General features: G+C 39.4%; 1 protein-coding gene across 2 annotated transcripts; it reads right to left on the reverse strand.

Annotated features, from left to right (window-relative positions):
- Positions 1 to 204: 204 nt before the first annotated feature.
- LIPI (lipase I) lies at positions 205 to 25,772 on the reverse strand. Of its 2 annotated transcripts, XM_053310844.1 has the most exons (11): positions 25,635 to 25,772; positions 24,035 to 24,156; positions 23,495 to 23,865; positions 21,309 to 21,417; positions 18,408 to 18,509; positions 16,939 to 17,028; positions 14,410 to 14,577; positions 12,709 to 12,804; positions 8,805 to 8,916; positions 6,699 to 6,872; positions 205 to 1,054 (listed from the first exon to the last, which is right to left on the reverse strand). In XM_053310844.1, exons 2-11 carry the CDS (start codon positions 24,057 to 24,059, stop codon positions 967 to 969), a joined length of 1,335 nt encoding a protein of 444 aa, XP_053166819.1. In that variant the 5' UTR covers positions 24,060 to 24,156; positions 25,635 to 25,772; the 3' UTR covers positions 205 to 966. The 2 variants fall into 2 exon arrangements, with proteins under 2 accessions (XP_053166819.1, XP_053166818.1); XM_053310843.1 differs by lacking the exons at positions 24,035 to 24,156; positions 25,635 to 25,772 and adding an exon at positions 25,383 to 25,601.
- Positions 25,773 to 26,320: the final 548 nt, after the last annotated feature.

Below are 26,320 nucleotides of genomic sequence, written 5' to 3' on the forward strand. Positions count from 1 at the left end.
AAGCTTTAGTGGCTTTCTCCTGCCTACTATTCCATTTGTAAAGAATGATACCTCCCTTTCTCACTTTATATGTGAGCAAAACCGATATGGGAATGATGGCCCCCATCACTATGTAATCTATGAAAAACATACTCCATATGTGCACTTTCATTCTTGCTCCCAAGAGAAATGTTTTCTATATTTCATAAATCAGCATCTAGCCTATGGCTTTAAATAAACAAATCTTTATTAAATGTATAAAAACAAATATTCACATTTGTAGATTACACTTGTAACCAGACAACCAAGAAAGCAATCTTAAACATTTGTTAAGGAGCAAATAGCATTGAACTGACTAGGACTCACTTCAAGTAAACATGCTTAGGTTTGGCTTGCAAAAGGAACATAACATGCATATAATTATGCTGTAATTGTCTAATTTGCAATATTCCATCTTATCACAAGCTAGCCAGTTTGTTCAGTTTCTGGGGCAGCTTGGCTGCATGCACCAATGTGGAGTATGGAGTTCTCCAACAAGAACATGTTGAAAGGGTTGGCTTGAACTTGTTTATCTGCCCAATTTCACTATGAAAGGAGCAGCATGATCTAACATGAAAGTAACTGAGGAAAACTGCTTTATGTGCTACAATTCTGCACATAGCAAGATAATTAGAATTACCATTAATTTCAGTGGGATATCAGCACCATTGCATGTAAGATTACAGTCTAAGTCAATGGAGAAGAAGATTATTCACAGTATTTGATTCTATTTTTGTTAATTAGAAATATACTCTATTATGTATTAACTCTAATGTAATGTATCACTAATACATCTAATGTATCAATAATACATTAAAAAAAATCTGAATTTCTTGTAGAAAGGTACTGGTTAAAACACAAAATCCTTGAATGTTGCCAGTTTAGCTTTATGCCATTTCTCATCACTACTTTTCATGCATAATATATGCAAAAGGCTTTAAAGAAGTTTCACACACCAGCCTCATTGCATGGAATAAGTTTGAAGCTCGTTTCAACGTTTTCCAGCAGTATAAAATCATATCTGCACAGCTGATTCCTATAAAGAGAAGAGAGAAAATATATTGTCAAAATAAACACATTTTATATTTTTTAAATTGATATTTTCCAATACTGCCTTAACTTGGAGGTCATGATACCCACCATGACCTCCAAGTCTGACTGGGAAGGTCTCCCTAAGTACACTCTCTATATTTATTTATTAGATTTATATCCCGCTCTTCCTCCAAGGAGCTCAGAGCTCAGTACATGGTTATTTTTATCCTCAAAACAACCCTGTGAGGTATGTTAGGCTGAGAGAAACATGACTGACCCAGAGCCACCCAGTAAGTTTCATGACTGAATGGGGATTTTAACTCTGGTCTTCCCAGTCCTAGTCCAACACTCTAACCACTACTCTATGCTGTTTATATATACCAAATCAGGTCCACAAAGATACCCAGAGACACATTTTTAGTGCAGTCTTGGAATTATCTTTATTCTACCCCATCTCTAGCAACAAAATCTAGTTCGGGATAAATTAATTTGGATCACTTCCAGGAGATATATAAATTAATCAAGCCTGTTCATCTCTCAGAATCTGTGCAAGATGTATTTATTCCAATTGGCTATTGATAGCCAGCGATTGATTGATTGCGTGCGTCAAGTCGGTGTTGACTATTAGTGATGACACAGATAGATTCTCTCCAGGATGATCGGTATTCAACTTGGCCTTTAAGGTCTCTCAGTCGTGCATTCATTGCTGTTGTAATCAAGTCCATCTGCCTTGTTGCTGGTCATCCTCTTTCCTTCAACTTTCCTCAGTGTTATGGACTTCTCCAGGAAGTCTTCGCATAATGTGTCACATAATGGGTCCAAAGAATGATAGTTTGAGCCTAGTCATTTGTGCCTCGAGTGAAATTTCTGGGATTGATTTGTTCTAGGATCCATTTGTTTGTTTTCCTGGCTGTCCATGTCTTCTCCAGCATCAAAGTTCAAAACCGTCAATGCTTTTTCTACCTTGCTTCTTCAAAGTCCAGCTTTCGCATCCATAGAGTTTCACGGGGAAAACCATTGTCCAAACAATTCTAATCTTTGTAGGTGTAGACACGTCACAGCATTTACATATCCTTTCCAAGGCCTTCATTGCTGCCCTACCAAGTGCTAGTCTGTGGCGTATTACTTGAATGCTGGATCCTTTACTGTTTACGGTCAATCCTAAAAGGCAAAAGCTATCCACCACTTCAATGTCTTCATTATCCATTCTGAGGCTGGTTGCCGTACCCGTTGTCATTAGTTTATTCTTCTTTACATTTAACTGCAGTCCCATTTTTTTCCACTGTGCTCCTTGACTTTCATTACTGTTACTTGCAGATCATCGGATAGGGTAGAATAATTGGCATTAATTAGCCTAAATTAATAATTAGTCCTTAAGGATGTGGGAGTTATAGGTTCAGTCAACAAATGTGACAGTTCATATAAGGTTTATCTTAAAATAAAATCAGGCAAGAGGGCTTGTGAACCAGAGTCCTTGTATTTTAGGAGAAACTAAATTGGGGAGGGAAGAAGCGTTGTTTTTTCCCCCAAGCATTTCATTTCACCAATTTTTCAGGGGCACATTTCACCAATTTTTCAGGGGCACATGAAAATATTTGTGGTAACTTTGCATAGAGCTTTCTACCGGAGGCAGTTCATCCCACTGCATTTCTCCCTCCTTGGTACCATTTTTTAACCTGTAGAGTTTTTAATGGGCTGCTGTGTTGGTGCCATTAAAAAAAAAAGCAAAGCCTATGTAGAAACATGTAGCCAATCATATTTGGTCATTGCATAGCCAATTATATTTGACTACATGACGGTGTTACTGAGGGCAAAGAAAACTATTTGAAAATGAAGAATTAATTAGCACTACATTCCTGTAAAATACATGTGATTTTAGATCCTACAGATGATTTGGAAAAGATTTTGACATGAAACAACCAGCACAAATATAACTTTTATGCTCATATTCAATCTTGTGAAAATTCACAAGCATGCTATTCCCAAATACACAGAGGAAAAGAGCCATCTTTTGTAAACCGCCCAAAGATGCAAGTTTGGATGGTACAGAAATGTTTTAAATAAATAAATCTTACAGTATGGAAGGGTTTCTCTTAAGATGATTTTGCCATGCAAATTTGTAGGGTGGGATCATATTCTGCAAACTCTTCCCCAATGCTTTTGGCATGTCACAAATTAGCATAGTTGGGTTTTTTAAAAAACATTTTCCTCTCATGCCTATGCAATTTATTATCCATTTTTCTTGTAATTTAATTAACATTTAGAGCTCGGTTAAGTACAGTTGTTTTTAACGTATCACTGAGTGTTTATGTAATTACAGTAATTATGAATAACTACAGAAGCCATATGTGTGTTCACATTAATTCTACATATTTTAACAAACTGCAAGATGCAATTATGCAATTGCAGCCTATGCTTGTGTGATGAGAAAATATATATTATTTGGAGGCAGCAAAATAATTCAATTGTCAAAGATGCTCATAACTGTAGATACGCCCAAAATACATACATGCAAAGCAAGCAATATGAAGCACCTGATACACACCATATATAGGGAGCGATTGCATGCTGCCCATATGAAGCATATAAATCTTGTGGCACAATCACCACAGTCTAGTGCAGTTATCAACACTTAAGCCTTACTTTAAAAGGACTTGAGCAGACATAGCTCTGTGCTAAACTGAGGTCAACAAATCTATGCTTGAAGGAAATATTTTTAGTCATAGCACGCCTAGGCGATCACATAAAACTTTGTTCAAAGCATACTGAGTTCTTGCTTTTAAAAAAACCACCCTGCAAAGCCGTTTCACTTCCTTACTTGACAGATGTGCAGCAAAAGGGCTTCAATGTGAGAAATAAATTAACACATTGTGTCCATGCTTGCCCACAGCCTCAATGTGTGTATCTATGCTTTGGGGCAAAATTGGCTGAATTTACACAAAAGCAGACTTGCATGCAAACAACATCGACTACAGTCTAGACTGAAGCATGACTATATTAGAGTAACCCAGAGGAGCAAAGAGACTCAGAGGCTTTTGAAAATAAAGTTCATTTGGTATAAAGCACAGACACAATGTAAAATGTGGTAGTTGGCAAAGCTTGGTGCTATTCCAGTTGAACAGGGTGTGAAGGCAACTCCCAGATGAGGGGAGAAATGATATGGCTCTAATAGTAATGGCAGTAATAGTAATGGTAGTAATGGTAATAGTAATGGTAGATATGGCTCTAATAGTAATGGCAGGAGAGAGGGCACGCCCTCAAATCCTGTCTGTGGCTTCCAGCGGCATCTGGTGGGCCACTGTGCGAAACAGGATGCTGGACTAGATAGGCCTTGGGCCTGATCCAGCAGGGCTGTTCTTATGTTCTTATAGCTGGATGATTGACAGTACTGGAATGTGGGCAGAAAGAGAGTCAGAGAGATGAGAGACCAGAGGGTGTCAAGAGCAGTTATAACCACCACAATTAACCTACTGTTTAATGAGTGAAGTCAAAGGGGGTGAATCTCACTGAAGGAGACTCAGGGCTCCCAGCTCAGAGGTTCTGCCTGAGTGGGAGAAAAGGAAAGACAGCAAGCATCCAGTTCCAAGGGTTATGGCACTCCAGTGGGGAAAGAGGAACACTGAATTTGCTCAAGACAAGAATTAACTTGTACCAAGCTCACGAGAGTGGCCTACGAACTCAAGGGTGGTCTTGTGCAACTTTCCCCACAGCAAGCCCATGCAAGGATCACTCAGGCATAGAGATTCCAGCTCGGTGATTCTGAACTCCGCAGTCCAGTGTAAGAATAAGGACTCAGCAGTCTATGATGCAGCTTAAGGGGAAAAGATTTGAGCACACGACAGGTGCTCAGCTGGGCAATAGAGGGCAGCTAGAGCTCTATCTCCCATGCTAAAAGATCAGACTTCATTAATTCACACTGAGGTTCAAGAGCAAAGGCTTTTTATTAGTTTTTAACCACACTCTGGGATCGCAAGGACAGGAAAACTTTCCAGAGCAGGATCTAGAGATGTGTGGCCAAGACAGTCATTATTCAGATGGATCCCAGAACAAAAGAGCTCTTTTGTGCCAAAACTAATTAGTTGCCTGGAAGCTTGTGCTGTTTGTATGGTAGGCTGGGGTGGGGTTGTTCAGGTTCCCAGGAATAATCTTTTGTTTAAAAGCTTCTTTTGCATGGAACTCTGGCCTCCTTATGTATGCAAAGAACTCAGAATGAAAATAGCTTTGCACCAGCTCAAACTCCATGACACAGTAGTCTGACCCATGTGCGGACTCATTCACCTCCTGGTATCAAGTGCTTGTCTATGCACAGCATTCCTCACAGTCTTGTTTAGTTCAGAGGCCAATGACTTGATTATCAAGCCAGAGGTTGCTGGTTCAAATCCCCGCTGGTATGTTTCCCAGACTATATTGGGCAGCAGCAATATAGGAAGATGCTGAAAGACACCATCTCATACTGCGTGGGAGGAGGCAATGGTAAACCCCTCCTGTACTCTACCAAAGACAACCACAGGGCTCCGTGGTTGCCAGGAGTCAAAACCGACTCAACACTTTACCTTTACCAAAAATTTCTAAGAAGGGAGGAGGGCTGTCTGGTAACACCACTGCTAACTCCCTCCTAGCTTGACTAAAGACCTGATCTCAGTAGTCAAGATTAAAACTCCACCTTGACACAAGATAGCTCTATCAGAGCCAAGCTTCCCTTTATAGCCTTTATTTAACCCTGCCCAAGTGCAGAGACTGCCTGCATGATACTTCTGCAATTCAGCTGTGCACATGCCTATATTACAGACTCTTACTCCTGACCTATAATGGGGTCCTCTTAAAAAGCATTCCCTTCAATTCCCATTCCACCTAACTACTCTTTTATCCTTGTTGTCACTGAAGAGCTGGTCTTGTCAACAAGCATGACTTGTCCCCTTAGCTAAGCAGGGTCCACCCTGGTTGCATTTGAATGGGAGACTAGAAGTGTGACGACTTGTAAGAGATTCCCCTCAGAGGATGGAGCTGCAGCTCTAGGAGCAGCAGAAGGTTTCAGGTTTCCTCCCTGGCATCCAAGATAGGGCTGAGAGAGATTCCTGCCTGCAGCCTTGGAGAAGCCGCTGCCAGTCTGTGAAGACAATACTGAGCTAGATAGACCAATGGTCTGACTCAGTATCTAGCAGCTTCCTATCTAACAGTGGTTTTGGCTGCTGTTACAAAGGCATTTTTGCCCAAGTTCCTATTCCGTAGGCCCAACCAGACTCTCCTTGCTATCAGGATGCCTACGGCCTGTGTTCCCTCTAACAGGGATTCCCAGATGTTGTTGACTACAACTCCCAGAATCCCCAGTCAAAGGCCATTGCAGCTGGGGATGCTGGGAGTTATAGTTAACAACACTGGGAATCCCTGTTAGAGGGAACAGTTACTATGGCCTACTGTATTTAGTCTCTCCCATCACCTCCTGATGTCTTCAACAATCATCTACTACCAAACACATGAAAGGAGTGATTCCTATACAGCTGCAATCAAAGATATACGATGCTGCAGTAGATCCCAGGCTGCTTATAAGACTGGCCTTGTTATAGTCATGTTCACTACTAAGCTATATAAAGATAACCAACAAGAAACAATCTTAGCTTTATTCAATAACATGACAACTACCTGCTTACCTTTTTGGATGTGAAATGGATTTTAATCTCATTTGCAGGACCCTAAGCTTATATTTTGGTCCTACTAAATTCCCTGTAGAAAATGTCAAAGCAATTCTTGATATATTGTCGAAATCTAGATAAAATCCAGCAAGTATCTTGGCTTGTTTATACTGGTGGAAGGTTGCTGCATCACTAAGAAGAAATCAAGATACATTGTTACATCAACATCTAGCCTCTCCGATGCATGCAGTATTTTTTACAATGTGATAGCACTGTGGATTAGGCAGTTAAGGCTCATCCTGTTCAAGGCCTGCACAATTTGTGCCTTAGTAAGGCAAACACAGCCCATTGCTCTTGTATTATCATTTCCCAGTTGACAACCTGCCTGGGTTGTCAATTTGACAGCCAGTGGCAGGCAGCAACAAGAACAAGCAGCAGGCTGAAACCCAGTAGGCCACAATATATGGCTGGTGGATTCATTTGAATTGGTAGGCAACAATTTATGGAAGGCCTTTTAATGTCAAGGTTCCTACTCCTCAGCAGTAACTCAGCCATAGGAAAATGGATACGCTCCCCACATTCTGATCTCCCCCATACTCTAATCACTATTTGTCAAACAGTGCAAGAGTGCCAGGACACCCCCTCTCCCCCGAAAATGTATGCTGCCAAACCCTCGATTCCTCTAGCTTTGGTTGAACTACAACTCCCATCATCCCCCACCACAATAAATAAATTTATAAACAATAAAGGAATGCTAAACCCTAGAGATAGTTGTCACTAGAGGTTCAGGTGGCTTCTGTGGCTCAGAGTGCCTTTTATCAGCTTTAGACAATAATCCAGTTGCCACATTGCCTGGACGGAAACAGCTTGGCCGCAGTGACTCATACTCTCATAACCTTCGATTTAGATTATTGCAACACACTATACATGCTGTTTCCAGAGGCATCGTATGTGCCTTTGAAAATGGTTGTGAAACTACAGTTGGTCCAAACTAGGGCCAGAAATTTATTAACTGGGACTGGGTGTTTTGATCACATTACACTGATGTTTTGTCAGGTGCACTGGCTCCCGATCTGCTTCTGGTCCCGATCCAAAGTGCTAGTTTTAACCATTAAAGCCCTAAATGGCTTGTTAACAGGATAAATGAAAGAGCGCTTTGCCCCACATCTCTACCCAGACCTTAAGATCTTCTTCAGAGGCGCTGATACGAGAGCCCCGTCAACTGAGATGAAGTGGGTGGCTACTCAAGAAAGGACCTTTTCAGTAGCCAGATCTATTAATGAAATAGCCTCCCCAGTGAGGCTCTCCTGGCACCACCACTATGTTCTTTTAGATGCCAGGTGAAGACCTTCTTGTTTATCCAGACTTTTAAAAAAATCTTTAAACACATTTAAATGTTTTTGTATTTTATTGTAGGCTTTATTTTGTTTTTAAATGTTTTAAATAGTATGATTTCCCACTCCCCTCATTTCTTGGTTGTGAGCAGCCCAGAGAACAACTATTATGGGGCAGCCAATAAATAAAGTTATTATTATATTGATGAGGCAAGTTTATTTTTCATTGAACTGTTACCTTAGCCACTATATTGCATTGGTAAAAGAAGTGATAATATTGTTTTATACTCTGTGTTGGTTGTTAGGCATGTGCATTTGTTTCCAGAATGAAGCCAGATATAAACCGGCCCCATTTGTAATCGGTTCCATTTGTCCAAAAACAAACATGACCAGGAACAATGGAGATCCATCTCCAGAACCCTCATTTTATTTGTATTCTTTCTGTTTTCTAAAATGAATATTCCTTTTTTGAAGAAAAAGGTAATCAAAGAATTCAAAATACCTTGGTTTTCTTTAAGTATAACCTTACTTGTGTAACAGTAGCTTGTGGCAAGAGCTCCTTCACACACTGCCTTTTTGTGGTGGCCAAAATAAATGGGAGAGAAGAGAAACGAAAATAAAAAATTCCTCCCCTTGCACATACCTGGTGCTTGTTTCTAAATAATTCCTTATAAAATAATTATCATGGATTTTAGTGGGTCTGATTTCTAAGTTAGGTGTACTTCATAGCTGTGTACTTCATAGCTGAAGACTGCTTTATATAAAGCAGAGTACAACAATAAAAACTTACCTATTAATTTTGGATTCTGTTGTATTTCCTTTATCATCTGTTATTTTGATGTTTATGAAACCTCTCCTACTGTTTTTGTTCCAGGTTATTATATCCACCAAGTAATGATACACTGGGGAAACAAACAAACAAACAGAAAGATGGTACACAGAAGAATACACAGAGTGTTTATTGTACTGTTAAGTACTCCCTTTCTCCAAACAACAGGAAGTCCAGGGGCAGAACTATAAGGTTTAATTTGACAGTACACTGAAGGTTTATGATGTCTATGAATACGCATAAATAAAACCAAAACTACAGTTCAGCATTAGGAAGCAAATAATTTCTTGTATCAGGCAGCCAAACCACTGATTTTGGATCCAATTTTCAGAAAGCAAGAACATGGGCCCTCAGTTTCTCAGGATGTTTCCAGTTCAACTGGTCCCAGAGTGCAGAATTTCACCTCCCCATCTCTAAATTCAAACTGCCAAATGCTTCTAGTAGTCTCTCTGTCTATCTCCCATACTCTGATGTGTGTCACACAGTGTTCCCTTTAATTATTTCATCAGTGAGCCAAATGAGTTTTTTTTTATTGGGAAGCATTTTCAAGGCAGTGTGCACATAGGTACATTATTTTGCGCCATTATGGATACCACACATGCACAGAGAGAGTGGAAGAAGGAAATAACTGTGTTTTACAGTTCCATTTTATTTATAAAATTGTATTTTTACTTTCTTTTACTTTATATTTAAGTATAATATTTTAAATTTAGTACTTTTGGTTACAATCCTATACAAATTTACTGGATGGAAGAAATGCCATTGAACTCAATGGGACTTACTTCAGAGTAGCCATATATAGGACTGCAGTGAATTAACAGATATAATTTTATTGATTACTCAACCATATCAAACTACTTGGATCTAAAAGCAAGGCAGAAGCAAAGCAGAAATATCTAAATCTAAAAAGGCACATATAGGAACATAGGAAACTGCCATATACTGAGTCAGACCATTGGTCTATCTAGCTCAATATTGTCTTCACAGACTGGCAGCAGCTTCTCCAAGGTTGCAGGCAGGAATCTCTCTCAGCCCTATCTTGCATATACTTCATAACTTGTGTGTTTCCAAATCCTTGTGTGTAAATCTTTGTAGATATATCATGTACAAACAACCACTTTGTATATAATTGTGCTTTGGCAAGGTACTGTATGCTGTGGTAGTTTGTTGGTTCAATAAAAAAATCTTGTCCTATAAAAAAAAAGAAAATCTTGTCCTATCTTGGAGAAGCCAGGGAGGGAACTTGAAACCTTCTGCTCTTCCCAGAGCAGCTTAATCCCCTGAGGGGAATATCTTACAGTGCTCACACTTCTAGTCTCCCATTCAGATGCAACCAGGGCAGACCCTGCTTAGCTATGGGGATAAGCCATGCTTGCTACTACAAGACCAGCTCTCCTCTCCACCATGAGTCTAAAAACAAGACATTCATAAAACAAGGCTATTTAAAACTAAAACCAATGTATGCATGTGAGAGTTTTTTTATTTTGACATGTGAAGGGCATGTAGAAACAAAACATAGTTCTTTTAGTTTACAATGTTTAGTCACTCCACTCTTCCTTTCATAGCTAAAATGATTTCCGTTTCCTTTGTTTCCCCACACGCAGTACCCTCCCAATGGTGTAGTGGTTAGAGTGCAATAGTGTGGGTGCCAGTGCTTGATTTTAGAAAAATAAAGGCACCGGTACTCTTGCCCACATATATTGATTCCCATGCATTTCTAGGGCACTGCACATAGCCCGCCTACCCAAAATGTTCAAAATGCACAAACCAGACTATGGCAGTATTATATAAGCATAACAGTAAATTCATTTTTAACACTTACTAGTACATAAAATATTTCATAATACATGGCTGAAATATTTGATTTTTATATCTAAGAAGAAGTTCTGAACAACATACTTCCTGATGACCTGTGGATACCAAATTGTGCATTAACAATCCTGCCACTTAAATTAGCTGAATGCACTACTTTTTACACCAGGATATACTGAGGGAAAGGTTGAATTTTAAAAAAAAATTAAATAAAGAAATTCCATGTATCATCATCACCATCATATTTCAACAGTTATTGTTCTCAGATTTTTAACACTCAATAATCAGATCAAGAATTCTAAAACATGCCCAAAAGCAGGACCCCTCTTTCCAACCCTTCAGAAGTGGTGTTTCCCTAGGCCTTCTTTATCCTTTTCTCTTCTCTATCTCCCTTCCTTTCCCTCTCAAGTAAGTCCCTCTTTTGCCCTCCATGACGACTCAGTCCTTGCTGTTCTGCCCCGGAGTCCATCATCCTCTAGAAGGAGAAATGCTGGTGTAGTGGCACTGGCTAGCAGCAGGCTCCTGCAGAGGAGCATGGATGGGGATTGTGGGAATGGGAATGGGGAGAAGAAGACTGGTGCAGAGCGGTAGGCAGTGTTTGGGGACATAGGAAGGAATACTGGTCTGGTGTGACGGCAGGGGGACAGGAAGGAGGAACCAGCTAGCCAGGCCAACTCAGAAGAGCCTCGGGGATTGGAGTCAAACACAATGAGGCAAGCGGAGCTGAGCTCTCCAGCCTCACTCCGTTTGCCTCATCTCACCTCGGTTGTGCCATGTGTGCTGCAACTGTCTCTGAGGCAGTCTGCTGCTGCCCATGCCGCATGCATGATGAGCTTGAAGCAAGCAGAAGGCAGGCGCAGTAAGGTATCGAAGTGAGCAGTGAACCGCTGCGTGGCTGCTGCTTGCTCACAAGGAGTCACGGCTGCCTCCTGCCTGGCAGGAGGAGGGAGGAGCTCGAGCAAGACGGGAAGTGGGGAGGACAGGAAGGGAGCAGGATGACCTGCTTTGCCTTTTGCTGTGCTGCAGAAGACAAACACAAGCAACCATTGCAGCGCAGAGCAAGAGGCCGAGACTGTGGCGGCTGCTAAAATTAACTGAGCAGAGGGCTAGATTGTTGTTTGCGAGGACAGCAGCCATACACCTGAGAGGAAACAGTGGTGCCACATTCCACAAAGGCTTGAAAAAGATTCCAGTATAAGACACATTAAAACCCGTTTTGTTACATTCCTAATCACCCAACAAATTCACTATACCAAACTACAGCAACAGATCCAGCCATGCTCATTGACAAACAAAACTGTTTGTAGTGAGGCAGCAATGTAACATTGCTCTGTGAGATATAGTTTAATACATGTGGTCTTCTTCATATTTGATAGTGTTAAGTTTGAGGGCATTGAATTATAGCACTATACTTAAAGAAGTTGCAACGTTGTATGTTTACCATGCTTGATACTCTGGACATCCTTGGAAACAGAAAGTCATATGTCATCTCAGTAAATGAAGGACCCTTTGGTCATGTGGACAGGAGAGGTAGGAGTGGCCGTGTCATTCCCATTTGCCTTACTGAAACTTCTCTGTGGCTTGCAATGACTAGATTATCTGAATAGGCTCACCCAGTTCTCAGAATTAATGTCTCACAAAGATTTGGGTTTAACTATTTGAAACTGACACAGCCATACATCTTAAGTCATGGGTCTTCTTATGTATGGTAATGGTAGTAAATCTTTAGCTGCCTTGCGGTCTTTCACTGTACTTTTCTTCTTGAAAATAATATTTTCCCTATTATCCAATGCATATCCATCTCTCTCATATCTAGCTCATCTGTCATATTCTACCAGGCTCTCCAGATAATATCCTGTTTTTAGCATCCCCCCACCCTCCTGACACATTGATCTTCTGAGCAAAATAGCATTTCATACATAATACAGCAATGAAGAATCAAGTCTAATCAAGGGGGTGCATCTGGACAATAGCAAGTATTTTGCGCAGAATGCTAGAGACAATGAAAGTGTAAAAAGTATGTGTTAAAAAAAAAAGATTAGTAACCACTTACTGCAGAATGGCTCTTTGTCTGAAGTGTCAAAGTACACTTTTGTCACAGGAGGGTCCTTTTCAATCAAATAATTCTTCCATTTATCAGCATAATAACCTAAAATTCAAATTGGAATATGTTCCAAAAGAAAATTAGCAAACAAAGAGAAGATAAAAATCCTAAAGATAGAATTGTATTTTATAGAGTTCTGGGAAATCAAGCTGACATCCAGACACAAAACACTTGAACTCAGGTTATGCAGGATACGTTCCACTCAAATCAGTGGGCTTATCCACAGGAAGTGGGATAAGGGGCTTGCATCCTCTGCGGAAAGATATAAATTCCTATCTCATCTTAAGTCACTAATAATAATTTCACTTTATCCCATTTATTTTTACTGGGATCACAGGAACATTATTGCAGGCTAGTCAAAAGCCCTTAAAGAATAATCGATGGGATAGAGGAAGCTGCAGTAAGTGCCTTATAGCTTCTTCCCTGTTCTTCTAGCAAATTGAGGGTATGCACTGGAATCATGGCCAACCTGAAGATTTCCAGTTGTTGTCAGCTGCAGCTCCCATCATCTCCAGCTGCAATTTATTGGGGCTGGGGATGGTGGGAGTTGTAGTCCAACATCAGCTGGAGAGCGCAAGATGGCCACCCCTGCAGAAGAACATGATTTGTAATTCCCTGTGAAGAAAAGAAGCGGCATGGACAGTCCTCTGATCAGTGCAAGAGGGTGTTTCGGGATGCAAATTTGGAAGTGTGCTCCGATTCTGCTTTGCTTTCATCTCTAGTTTTGCAGACCAACCAGATTTAAAGAAAGGTCTTGGCTTGGCAATAGGATTCGCAAGATGAACATGAGGCAGTAGTGTGATGCAGCTACCCCCCCAAAAAAGCCAAATCTGATTTTAGGCTGCATTAATAGCAGCACAGTTTTCAAATTATGGGAAGAAATGTCAAGTGTCATAAGAAGCATCCAGTTGTGGGTGCTGTATTTTTAGATGGCTGCATACAAACTGGAACAGATATATACATATGTACACATATACACTTTTTTTTAAAAAAAGAGGGCAATGAAGATGGTCAGTGGTCTGGAAAACAAGCCCTATGAGGAAAGGTCGACGCAACTGGTTAGGTATAACCTGTAGAAGAGAAGACTGGGGTGGGGAAAAGACATGAAAGCGTTCTTCAGACACAAGAAGGGTGTTACATGGAAGAGGGCAGACTTGTTCTCTGCTGCCTCAGAGGGCAGGACTAGACTTAATGGACTTAAGACTCAGTTGAACATTAAGAAAAAAAATCTTAACAATAGAAGCCATTCAACAATGGAATCAATTACTCATGGGTCTTGGGCTCTTGCTCACTGAGAGTCTTCAAGTGAAATCTGAGTGGCCATCTGTTGGAGATGCTCTAGCTCTGAATTTCCTGTACTGAGTGGAGAGTTAGACTAATTGGCCTACAAGTCCTCCTCTAACTCTTGTCATTTCTGAGTTGGAAGCTAGTCGTGAAAGCAGAGCAGAATCTGAGTGCACTCCAAGTTCTATGACCACTGAATGGCATATAGAGATGTTCAGAAATGCAGTGATCTTGCATTTCTGAGGCAAAGCAGAACTTGCAATACAGAATCCTCATCAGATAGCCTACCTAGAACAAAACGTATGCAAGTATCTGCATTATAGGATGAAAAATATTTCTAGTTTCAAGACAATACATCACTCTTACCTAATGCTGGGCATGGAAGTGGTTGAAAAGCTGCACAGTTCACACATTTTCCATTCCTATAATCCATGTAGGAGTCACAAGGATATGCAGTTATATTACAGTTCTGTTTCATGGATGACATGAACAAATAAACAGATCTTTGATGGTCACATTTGAAATATTTAGCTCCTTAAAGAGAAAAGAAAGGTAGAATAAATTCATTCTGAACTGAATTGTTAGGTTGGTTAGTTGGTTGTGGGTTGTTGTTTTTTTGTGGGGGGGAAGTTGTTTTTAAGAGCAAACTAGTGAATGGAACAACAACATAGTTACACTTCAAACTACAAACATTTTCCTCTTTTGGAAGTGCAATGCAATTTCTTTAGTGATTAAAATGAAATTTTCTTCTACATACATATGAAAGCTAGCAAATTAACAAGAAAGAGGATGTGACAAAAAGTTCTGTCTGGCAATCATGGTGGCACTAGTACTGAACATGCTTAGAAGTGCCAAAGCAATAACCACCAGGAAAGCTTGACCAACATATTTCTTGATTAATTGTTTCATATCAGTATGCTGTTAAGAAGCAACCAGTGCTGTTCTCTCATGGACTCACATCACAGGAAAGAATGCTGAACTCCCTTCTCATTTGTTCTTCCCCTTTGCTATAGGTAAGACTTCCTGGCAGGTAGCTGCAGTTTTAAAAGACTGGGCATAGACACCGGAAAAAGCAGGACTCTTTCCCCCAATGACCATCACTTTCAGAACACTGTCTGTGCAGACCTTACTCATGTTAACTGGGAAAATTTCTGATACCTCAAACAAGTGCAGTGCAGTTCCAATTAAAGTTGGAATCTCCTGAAGCCTTGCAACAATAATCCAATGGGACCATGAACGCTTAAGACAATGTTACCTTTGATTATACAATTCTACCAATGCACAAGATTGTAATAACATGATGCAACACAAAATACAGTAACAAAAAACAACATTTACTATGTCTATTTTCAAAGCACTACGTAGAGTATGAACTTATAGCCAATAGCATTTAAACAGCTCACAAAACTTACAGATTTCAAATCTGTATACTGCCTAGAGAAGCACGTATCAGGCAGTATATAAATATAATAAGTGAACATATATTTTGAAATATTCAGAAATGAAACATTTTACTTGATTCTAAAATCCCACCATATTCATTTTTTCAGTAACCGAACACCACAAAATTAAAGAGTAAGCTCTGCTCTGTCTCACTGGCTATATATTTACTTGATGACACAAGCTGGTGGCAGCAGTTCAGGGTACAAGTAAAGTCTCCAATGTTCACCTCAAAAATGGGAATGACATCAATTAGAATGAAAGTAGTATCAACCACTTTCATATCTCTAAGATAAATAATGTGTGCCGGAATATCTTAAAACAAGCAAATAAAAACAGCATCCGTACCATATTATGTACAAACCATATATTGAAGAGTATGTAACAAACTGGTTTGGTATAGTTATATAATCAAAAATACTCTCAACAGTAATAGTGTATTTCAATTAACGGTGACCCTGGTTTTGATCTTAGTCTTTGTCAAGTGGAGGTTGACAAATGGGAAGGCATGGTGGGTTAACTTCTCAGCTAAAAGAGTTTCCTGGCAGGAGATGAAAGTGAATAAGAAACCATAAGATCCCCAACATATTATGTACAAATCATATAATGAAGAGTGTGTAATAAATTGGTTTTGTATGGTTTTATCATCAAAGATACTCTCAACAGTAATATAGTCGGTTTCAAACAAGTCTGCAAAGGTGACCTCCATTTCTATCTTGGTCTTTGTCAACTGGAGAACAGTCTTAGAAAAGTTCCATAAACTTTACAGGACTGATCCAAATGCTTCAGAATCCAATAAAAATCTTATTAGAATGTCACAATAACAGAGGTGGCTGTACACATTATTGGATTCTGGAGCATTTGTACCAGTGCTGCCAAGTTTATGGAAATTTTTTAAGACTGTTCTCCACTTAATAAAGACTAAGATAAAAACTGAATGGATTTGTGGACTTATTTGATACTGACTATATTAATGTTGAGAGTATCTTTGATGATAAAACTATACAAAACTAATTTGTTATACACTCTTCATTATATGATTTGTACAAAATATGTTGGGGATCGTATGGTTTCTTATTCACTTTTGTAGCCTGCCAAGAAACACTTTTAGCTGAGAAGTTAACCCACCATGCCTTCCCATTGGTGAAGTCAGCTGTATTGACATTTGCCGATAACCAGACTAGCACTAGTGTAACCACCCCGATTTCCAGACTAAGGCTGTGCTGTCACGCAAGTGGAAGGGAGGGATAATTCTCTGTCATCTCCCCTCCCCTCTGAAGCCCAGTGTCATGAAAATACATCCCTAAGAGTTGCATTTCCTTTCCTCAGCTTGGTCAACAGAACAGCTTTGGTCTAGTCTTTACACTGCTGTATCAGGGCAGTGCTAGCCTGCATGTCAGCTCCACGTTAGAAAGTATATCAGAAAAGGACTTAATTAAAAGTAACTATGTTTACCACTAAATATTGTTTGTGGACATCCAGGTTGATCAGTTCCTCCATTTGGGTAGAAGTCAATGTTTCCCAAAGGCATCCTGTAACCCAAACCTAAAAAAATACACAAAAGGGGGGAGGAGGACAATTACAATAAATGCTATCACATTTAAGAGCCACAGAAATGCTAAACAAAACATTTAAGAATATATTGTTTAATTTTCTCTTTTAACACATTACATTTTTAACAGGAAGAAGATGGAGCACTATTATTCAAATTCACAGAGAGGACAAAAAGCACTGTTGCCTTTATATTGCAGAAATTTATAATTCATTAATAAACTAGAATGGTGGGGGGGAGGAGGAAAGAGGACATTTTCATTTAAGGTCAGAAAAACTGAAATTGGAATGCTCTCCAATCCTTAGTAACTAAACTAAAGTGCTAAACATGTGGCCAGCTAGGGAATCTAGAAGTCCAGCTGCTGCCAATACAAGGAAGATAACTATTCATTTCATCAAATGGCAGCAGACAATGCTGAGTTAGGAGATACTATGGATGTCCTGGAGAGCTTGCAAATTGGCCAAGGCAGGGCCTGTTTGTCCAGGAAGAAAAGATGGCCCTTTGGTGAGGGAAGCACAGTGCCCTGCCAAACATCTTTACTGACCTAAGCCAGGGCAATTCTAGGTTTGTTGAGTGAAACAAAGCATTAAAAATACAGCAATAATAAGCATGTTTTTTATTTAATTTAAGAAAAGACACAGCTACTTTCACATGGAAAGGAATTATTTTGCACTGAACAACTCAAAGCCCACTGAAGATGGAACTTGAGTTAATTTCACTGCCCAGGAAAACAATTGTGGTGTGATTATTTCTGTCTCTCGAAAAGAACTTTGAACTTCTATTTTTATAAGAGCAAGATGTATGTTTTTTCAGTGTGACAGGAGACTTTGCCGTTCAAAGAAATAAAATCAAACATCCTACTGGACAAGTACAAGCCCTTGGGCATACCTTAAGCAATTCTTTGGCTCCCAGCCACAGAGCTTTACATACCAGCAAGAGAAAACAAGAAATTCAACACAACTTTGATTCAGGACTGCAACATGAACCTAAGTTCAGTTACATTAGTTGGTTGAAAAGCTTTTGAATAGACGTTTTTTTTTAAAGGCATCTCTGATAAGAAACATTTTTTTCATCAAAATATTCTTCTTATAAGTACTTTCCAGGCACCCTCTTAGAAAAAGCATTTGCTCCCATCACTCTCACACAGAATGGAACACGCCTAAGGCATTTCCTCTTCTAAGAGGGCACTTGCTGCGACACAAATATGCTGCGTCTACAAAGAAAACATGTTTTTCTTCAAAATTATTATTTTAGCCCTATGCAAAGTTGTGTAGTTTTAATCAGTTAATCAAGTAAGACTTATTCAATCTGGTGACAGTATTACTTTCATTCTACCATGAGCATTCTTGAAACCTAGAAGTATGTAATTTACCATCAATATCAGTATGAATAACATCAACAAACTGAGCATCAGTGTGAGCCAGTCTTTCATTGGGCAGCCTTCCAGTAAATAATGGCCCTGCTGGGTCAAGACCTGGTATGAAAAACAAACATATGAGGCTTATGGTAGTAGTTTCATTTTAACAATAATTTTTGTATCTATACAAAAATGGAAAAAACAATTGACTGGAAGAAGACTGGTCTAGGATAAATTTGGCAGGTTCTCCACAGGTCAAAACGTTGACAGATCTAGAAGTTTCTTTTCTACAGTTCAGCTTAATACAAGCAAAAAAAATGTAATGTTAAATAAAACAAAGGTTTTTTTTAATGATTTACTTTATCTCCAGTCTTTTTTGCACTTGTCTAGTCCTAACAATGGAAACCAAATAAACTGTAACCAGTGCAAAGTGCTCAGGTACTACGAAAGGTCCTCTGAGGCAGAGAGACAGATATCTCGGGGGGGGGGAGAGAGGAATTATGCACCTCCAGATTCAAGAGAAGAATGTGATGCAAATCCCTCTCAGAAATAAAATGTATATCTATTGCTGAAAAGACACCCACAAAGATATTAGAAGCAAACTGAATTGGATGATACAGAATTTAAAGCAGCTTCAGACCCCAAACAAAAGAAAACCAACCTCTTTTAGTTGAACCAACCTAGGTCATTCACAGCGACAGCCAACACCTCTTCCTCCCCCTTTCAATTTAGTCTCCACTCAAATACCCAAGTTCCTGCTCTCTGGCTGCTATATTATAACGCTACCCCCTTCTCTCTCCGGGTGTCATCAGGAGAGTGGCAGAATGTTTTACTGTCAGAACTTCAAGTACTCTGTTTACTGTGCCAACCTAAGATTGTTTATTCAGAAGTAAGTCCCACTAACGTCCAGACTACCCAGGCAGGGGTGTAGCAAGGTTGGAGTGGGCCCAGAGACAAGATTTTAAAATGCTCCCCCCTCTGAAGCTCAGCCCATGAAGTAAAGAAATCTTAAATGAGGCTGAATAGTGGTAACAAAAAGCATATCTATATCTATCTCCTATGTGCCACAATAGAACATCATCCTAAATTATTTTTTTAAAAGGTTTTGTAAATTGTGGATGATGCAAGTCATGTAATGGTACTAGAGAAAGACATGCTGTTCTGGTAGCTCCAGGTCTTAACACTCACATCAATTCTGGAGGATGAATACAACTGAAGGAAGCCTGTGCGGATGCACCGCTGAGGGAGTCAGTCATGTGACTTGCCTCTGGGGGGCCACCCAAGGCAGTGGGACCCCAGACAACTGTCTCCCCTTGCCCTATTATAGTTACGCCCCTGTACCCAGGAGTCATTCTAGAGGACCATTAAATTTAAATATGACACTCTCTAGTAAATTTAGTCAGGATGTCCGCTACTGGGATTTTCTCTCGGGTAATTGTGCATTGAAGTCTTAGGTGCTCTGTGCCCTACTTTAAAAATCTACTAACCCAATCAATGCCTAGTTTAGGCATGTAAATTGAAAACAAGACCTCTAATTTTGGAATAATTTGAAAGAATGGTGTTAACAACCAAGTTCTGAATCATATTATCAACAGGTTGTCATATATTAAAGGGAAATTCAAGATGTCCAATGATACTGAAAGTTAATAAGTACGGCCTTGTATATCTTTCTTTTTTCTCCCTCACCATTTTTTTTTAAAGAGAGATGGTAGAGAAGGCAACAAATTACCATCCAGCATCTCTTTAATCACTTCCCCAGCTAATATGAGAAAGAGCCAAGGGGGAGGGATTATCAGCAGTGATGCAGAACACTCAGAGGAGGTGATGGGAGCGGGAGGAAACAGAGAAGGGGGAAAGGAGGCAAGGCTTTGAAAACAAGCCAATGGAGCGTCAAACAAGCCAATAGTGAACAGAGGGCAAGGGAAAAGCAGGAGAATGGGATGGGAATTGTCATACCACCCCCTGCTTCTTTTGTGCTTTCCTCTGTTGGCTTCTTTGACACTCCATTGGCTTGTTTTCAAAGCCCTACAGTTGCCATCTCCCCAATTTTCTGGGTGCTACCAGGATTTTAAGCATATAACCTGAATTGCTTGGCTCACCTGGATTCCAGTTTTCATATTTTATTTTATTTTTAAGGCAGGGGGAGGGAGAGCTAAGCTCTAGCTCTTGTAGAAGTGGAGTTACAGAGCAAAATGTGAGGTCACCTGCTAAATTGATGGACTTGGATTAAGGCAGGAAAAGCACAGGAGGCTAGCTAGGAGAGGTTCACAAGTACTGTAATCCCAAGAAATGTTGCCTTTATTTTTTTTTATCAGCAGAGGATCTCTATCAGACATTTGAGAGGATAGCTTGCTTTTTATGTAAATCACTGCCTGCCTACCAGGCTGTGTATCGCAATGTTTGGCTTTCCATTCTATGCATGCGTACTTAGAAGTAAGCAATGTTGGTTTCAATCAGATCTTCTCTCAAGTAAGTATGTAACTGCAGCCTTAACTGAAAAGCTGCGCATTTTTCTGTTTTATTGCTGCTGTTAACGTCAAGGAAAATTGTCAGGCAAAGAGATCTCCCCCAACTATTGTTAGTAGATATCCCAGAGCAAATACAAGTCAAGTGGAAAGTGCACCTGCTAAACTGCATAATATGAAAATTTGCAAGCCAATTTACATAATATGCAAATTAGAGTGCCTGGATTTGGAGAACCAGAATATGGCAATCCCCTCCCGTCACCTGCTCTGGGTATTCTGCCTTCCTTCAGAGTATCAGGAACATAACAGGACATTGTTCTGCTGCATCCCAGCAGCACGACATCCTGCAGTGGAATCCTGAGCATGTTTATATAGCTCCACTGTGGATTTTGGGATTTACTCCCAGATAAGTCAGTATAATATTCTAGCCTAGAAGTAGAATGCATCTTACCTGTAATCCTGCCAATTTTGCCATTATATGCCTTTCCAACAAATCCCGCTATATGAGCGCCAAGGCTTACGCCTATCATATAAATACTGTCAAGAGAGGCTCCATTTTCCTGTCAGTAAACATGCATTGATAGGAAGTCATACAAATGCAAATCTTAACATATTTAGTTATTTCATTAATTAACTAAATTAAGTTAGTTAAGTTCCGGATAAAGCAGGATTTATTTTCCCCTCATAATAGCTATCTACATTCCAGTTCTGAAAGCTATTGGCTTTGGGCACCTGGTTTGCTGAATGCTGACTGTGAAAGCACAAAGTCTCATTCCAAACTGGAAAAGAACATGGGGAAAAATGCTGTTAAATTTATAAACAGCCAAACCATAGGTGCTGGACAAATTCATGCTCAAACTAGGAAGCATGAATTGAGTTAATACTAACTTAGTAGTGCCAGCTTATAATTACAGGTAGTTATAAACTGGCATTACTAATCTTATGCATGTGGTGACTACATTAAGTTTTATTGTACAGCAATTCCCATTTTGTAGTAGGTTACTCCTATGATGTGGCACCATCACAGGTCAGACTGGTTTTTTGCCACTCTGTGTGTGTGTGTGTGTGTGTCCTTTTAAATATATTCCACTGTATACCCACAAGACCGTTTACTTTTACACATAGCAGCCAGTTTTATCGAATGTTTCTCAGAAGTCACTGCAGATACAGAAGTATACACCATACTAGCTCTCCTTCAGATTTTTTTTTTAGTATGCTGTATGCAATTACAGCATCCAAAGTGAGAATGGAACTCCCGCCACCAGAGCTTCACTCACTTTCCCACCCATGCTCTTCAGAGTTATAATATCTGTCTGAAGAGGTGAACGCCATAAGTGTGATTGTTTCTATTTTCACGATCAGCATGTGCCCCAGTCTGATCACAGAAATGGGCACAGTCACACTTACAGCGTGCACCTCTTCAGATGAACACTGTAACCATGAAGAGCACAAGCAGGAGGATGAGTGATGTTTTGGTGACACACCAGAGGCAGGACTTCTGATTCTGCTTTTGGATGTTGTAATCATATACAGTGTCCTTTAAAAAAAAAAAAAGTCCTAAAAGGGCTAAAATTCTTAGGGACTTTCCACAGTTTGTGCTTTTCCTATATGGAATGAATTTTTCTGTAGGAAAAAGTGTGAAATTCAGTTGTCGTGTTTAAGGTTCCTATACATGGATCATAAAGTAAAATAAAGTTGTGCCGTTGAGTCGGTGTCGACTCCTGGCGACCACAGAGCCCTGTGGTTTCCTTGGTAGAATACAGGAGGGATTTACTACTGCCAAGGCTGTCCTTAGGGCATGGCAAGCAGGGCAACCGCCCCAGGCCCCACTCTTTTATCCCCATTAGAATTAACAGGAAGGGGGCCTCCGCAGTGGCTGATTTGCCCCATGGGGGCCCCACACCCCACCAGAGTTCTCTAAGGACAGCTCTGACCATTGTCATCTTCCATGCAGTATGAGATGATGCCTTTCAGCATCTTCTTATATCACTGCTTCCCAATATCACTGTTTCCCATAGTCTGGGAAATATACCAGTGGGGATTCAAACTGACAACTTTTTGCTCCATAGGCAAGTTACTTCCCCACTGTGCCATTAGGTGGCTAACATACATGGATCATACCATATACATTTTACTGTGTACACATGTTCTTGGAAGGTACGTACACAGCATAATATACAACTACACAGAAAAATGCTTTCCATATAAAAACAGTGTGTGAAGGAAACAATCAAAAAGTCACATATTCCATTGCCCACTGTTGTACATCTTCTAATAACCAATCAAGGTAATGTACCTATAAGACATGTTGTTGGGCTAGACTGCCAATAATATAATATAGAAATAATGGACAACTTTTAGACTCATCAATCATGAATTAGCACCACTGACATCAATAACACAAGTTAGTCATGACTAAATTAAGACTCGTTAACGTCAATGGGCATTAGTCATGACTAACTTTCCCCTATTTTGGATGTAGCCCAATATAATTAATCCAAATAAAATAAAAACATAAATTTAAAGAAAGCCAAAAATACAATACCATTGGGCATGGTTCTCAACACAAGATTGTTATTATACTCATTATACATGTACATTCACAAACCCCAAAGGGGGGGAAAAATGGTTGTTTACCATCATTTGATCAATTAGAGCCTTCAATATTTCTGCTACTTTCTCCACATTGGAAACAGCAGTGGGATACATCAGAGTTGTGGCACCCCGATTCCAATCCACTATTATGGTGTTAATGTCTTCTTTTTCAAGGAGAAGATTTTTAATGTCATTAATCCACACTGGAGGAGAACCTGATGGTCTGTAGCCATGGATAATAAAAAGAGTTTTCTTGGTCACATTTAGATTTGTAGAAGCTGTTAGATTGTGCACTGTGAGCTTTTCAGAACAGTTCTGGTTTTTTCTTGTGTACAAAAGCAGTTGCACTTTCAGATCAGTACCAATCAGCGCATGGGATATTGTAAGATCAGTAAACACAGGACATTCTTGCTCTGTACAGAAAAAACAAAATATAACATTTTATCAGTTATATAATTTTAACATACACACATATATTGTTTTAACTGTTTTTTAATTGGTTTGTTTTAACATTGTTTTTTTAGCCACCTAGAGTTTCTTTTGTTATATGGAATATAAGTGAAATAAAAATTTTAATCCTACCTTTCTTATAATGTATCCAAATCATGCATAGGAATTATCTGGTTTCATCCTTACAACAATCATGTGAAGTAGCTTAAGTTCAGAATACTACCTTGCCCAAGGCTAGACAGAGAACCTCACGGCTGAAAGGAGATTTGAACACAGCACTCACTAGTCAAAGTCCCCTATTCTATCAATTACAATATTAGCTCTTATGAAATTGGTCATATATAACAAATATTTCCATGGCTTTTACTCTTGTAGAATGTTTATTTATTCTTTGCATTTTTAATATTAAAAAATTCAACTACAATTGTTTTTCAGACAAGCAAACCATCACAGCATCATTATAGAGAAGTAGAATTCTTACTATCCTGCCCTTTCCCATCATAAAACATTTCTGCTGTGTCACAGATAATGCCACAAGGTTGACATATTTATACCATTTAGGAGTGTAGCTATAATTGAATGGATGGGTTCAAAGAAACCCTCCCCCAGCTTCGGAGGAGCCCCCAGCTCCACCCCTCCCTATTTTCTTCATTATCTCCATCACTCCGAGGGGCCACCAGGGAGAAGGGCGAAGACGAGCTCCCTCTCACCTAGCTTTGCCCCAGATACCATAGTTTAACAGTTAGACGTGACAGAAATACATTTAGATAGATAAAGCTTTCACAGGTAATGAACATTTCATGTTACTGAAATTAGGCTCTAGTTCATAGCTTATACCAAACTAAGTTTGTTAGTCTCTAAAGTGCCACATGATCCTTGTTTTTGCTGCAGCAACCCAACACAACTGCCTTTCTGGAGATTGTTTCCTAGGTTAATGCAATATTGCTAAATTAAACTGTTCAGCTATAATAAACATCAGCTTAAAAATCTCACATTGAACTTACTTTTGGGTGTCTAAAACAGCAAGATCTTTTAAAAGACAGAACATGATCTAGGTTAATGGATCATATGAACAGTAAATAATTACTATAAATGTAAAACAGGCTGCAATCCCAAGTAAACTATCTTAGGAGGAAGTTCCATTAAACTCTGTAAGACCTACTTTTGAGCAAAGATACATTGGAGCAGGTTGTTAAAATCCTTTATAGAAATATTAAGAGGGTTTCCCCCTGCACAAAAGTCAGTCTAGCGGCATATCTTTGTACAGAGTAAAAGAGATAAAAGCAGTTTTATTTGTCTTACACTAAAGAACAGACCTTTGTCCTGCTCTTGGAAGATTCACAAACTAGCACAAGGTCCTAAGTACTCAATACACCAGCATGTAGAATGGTGACGCAAGCAGTTTAATCTAGCCCATTTCAAAGTTAGAAGTTTCCTTGTGGTTAAGAAAACAAGAGGAACCATTAAATGGCTACCTTACCTGCTGCCACACAACATGTCACAAAACAGGTGAAGAACCATAATCCAAACATCAGTAAACTTTGAAAAACAGCATGTAACATCCCCATTTGAGAGGATGTTGCTATTTCCTTGTAACATGCTGATTTATGCTTCAGTATTCAAATAAGCGTCACAGATAAAACAGGTGTGGTGTATCTGAAGGAAGTTACTTGTCAGACTGAAACCCAGCCTTTGTGGTTTTGCAATCTGTAGCTCCTCCTTTTCTACTTACTTAAATAGGTGAGGCAGTTTCTGTTCTTTCAGGGAGTTGGTGTATCTTTTACATCATAAAAGCTTTTTCCCATGGCTACTTCGAGCCAAAACTTGCAGGATTCTGTGCCTGGAGAATAGTTGATTTGCTATGAGGCAACTAATTTGTTGGATACAGAAAAAAGATTTGTGGAATTTAGAGATAAAGAGATTAAGATGACATTTTGCATGTCACTGTCAGAAAAAATATATAAATAGATAACACCTGTCTGAAGGTCCTCTGAAGACTTTACAGGAATCAAAATTAAGAGATTGTTAGATGGGCATTTCTAGCAGAGATAATCAATTTGGTAGCAGAAAGTCATTTTGGTAATAAAATTATTTCTTTGGAATAACAAAAGTCTTAATGTTAACATACTCTTTGGAAAATGTTATAATCCCACTAAAGTTTTCACTCTAATCTTAAAACAAACAAAAACCTCCCACAAACTATTTTTGCCATAATCTTTGGTGTCACTCTGTCAATTGTTGGTATGTCATTAAGCTTCACTGCTTGGTCAACTTTTAGATTTGTTCATATCTGAGAATATATATTTATATATATTACAATAAGAACAGAAGTGTGGTCATTTAAGGTTTCTCTATATATTTCAGGCCTGCTCAACTTTGCCCCCGCCCAGCTGTTTTTGGACCACGACTCCCATAAAC

Source organism: Hemicordylus capensis, chromosome 3 (genome assembly GCF_027244095.1).
Source record: "Hemicordylus capensis ecotype Gifberg chromosome 3, rHemCap1.1.pri, whole genome shotgun sequence".
Classification (NCBI taxonomy): Eukaryota; Metazoa; Chordata; class Lepidosauria; order Squamata; family Cordylidae; genus Hemicordylus; species Hemicordylus capensis.

Coding starts and splice junctions, on each gene's coding strand:
- LIPI (XM_053310843.1), bottom strand. CDS start 25,470: ATGGGGATGTTACATGCTGTTTTTCAAAGTTTACTGATGTTTGGATTA. Junction 8,917..12,708: donor AGACAAAGAGCCATTCTGCA/GTAAGTGGTTAC, acceptor TTGTTTCCCCAG/TGTATCATTACTTGGTGGAT. Junction 6,873..8,804: donor ACAGAATCCAAAATTAATAG/GTAAGTTTTTAT, acceptor ATTTCTTCTTAG/TGATGCAGCAACCTTCCACC.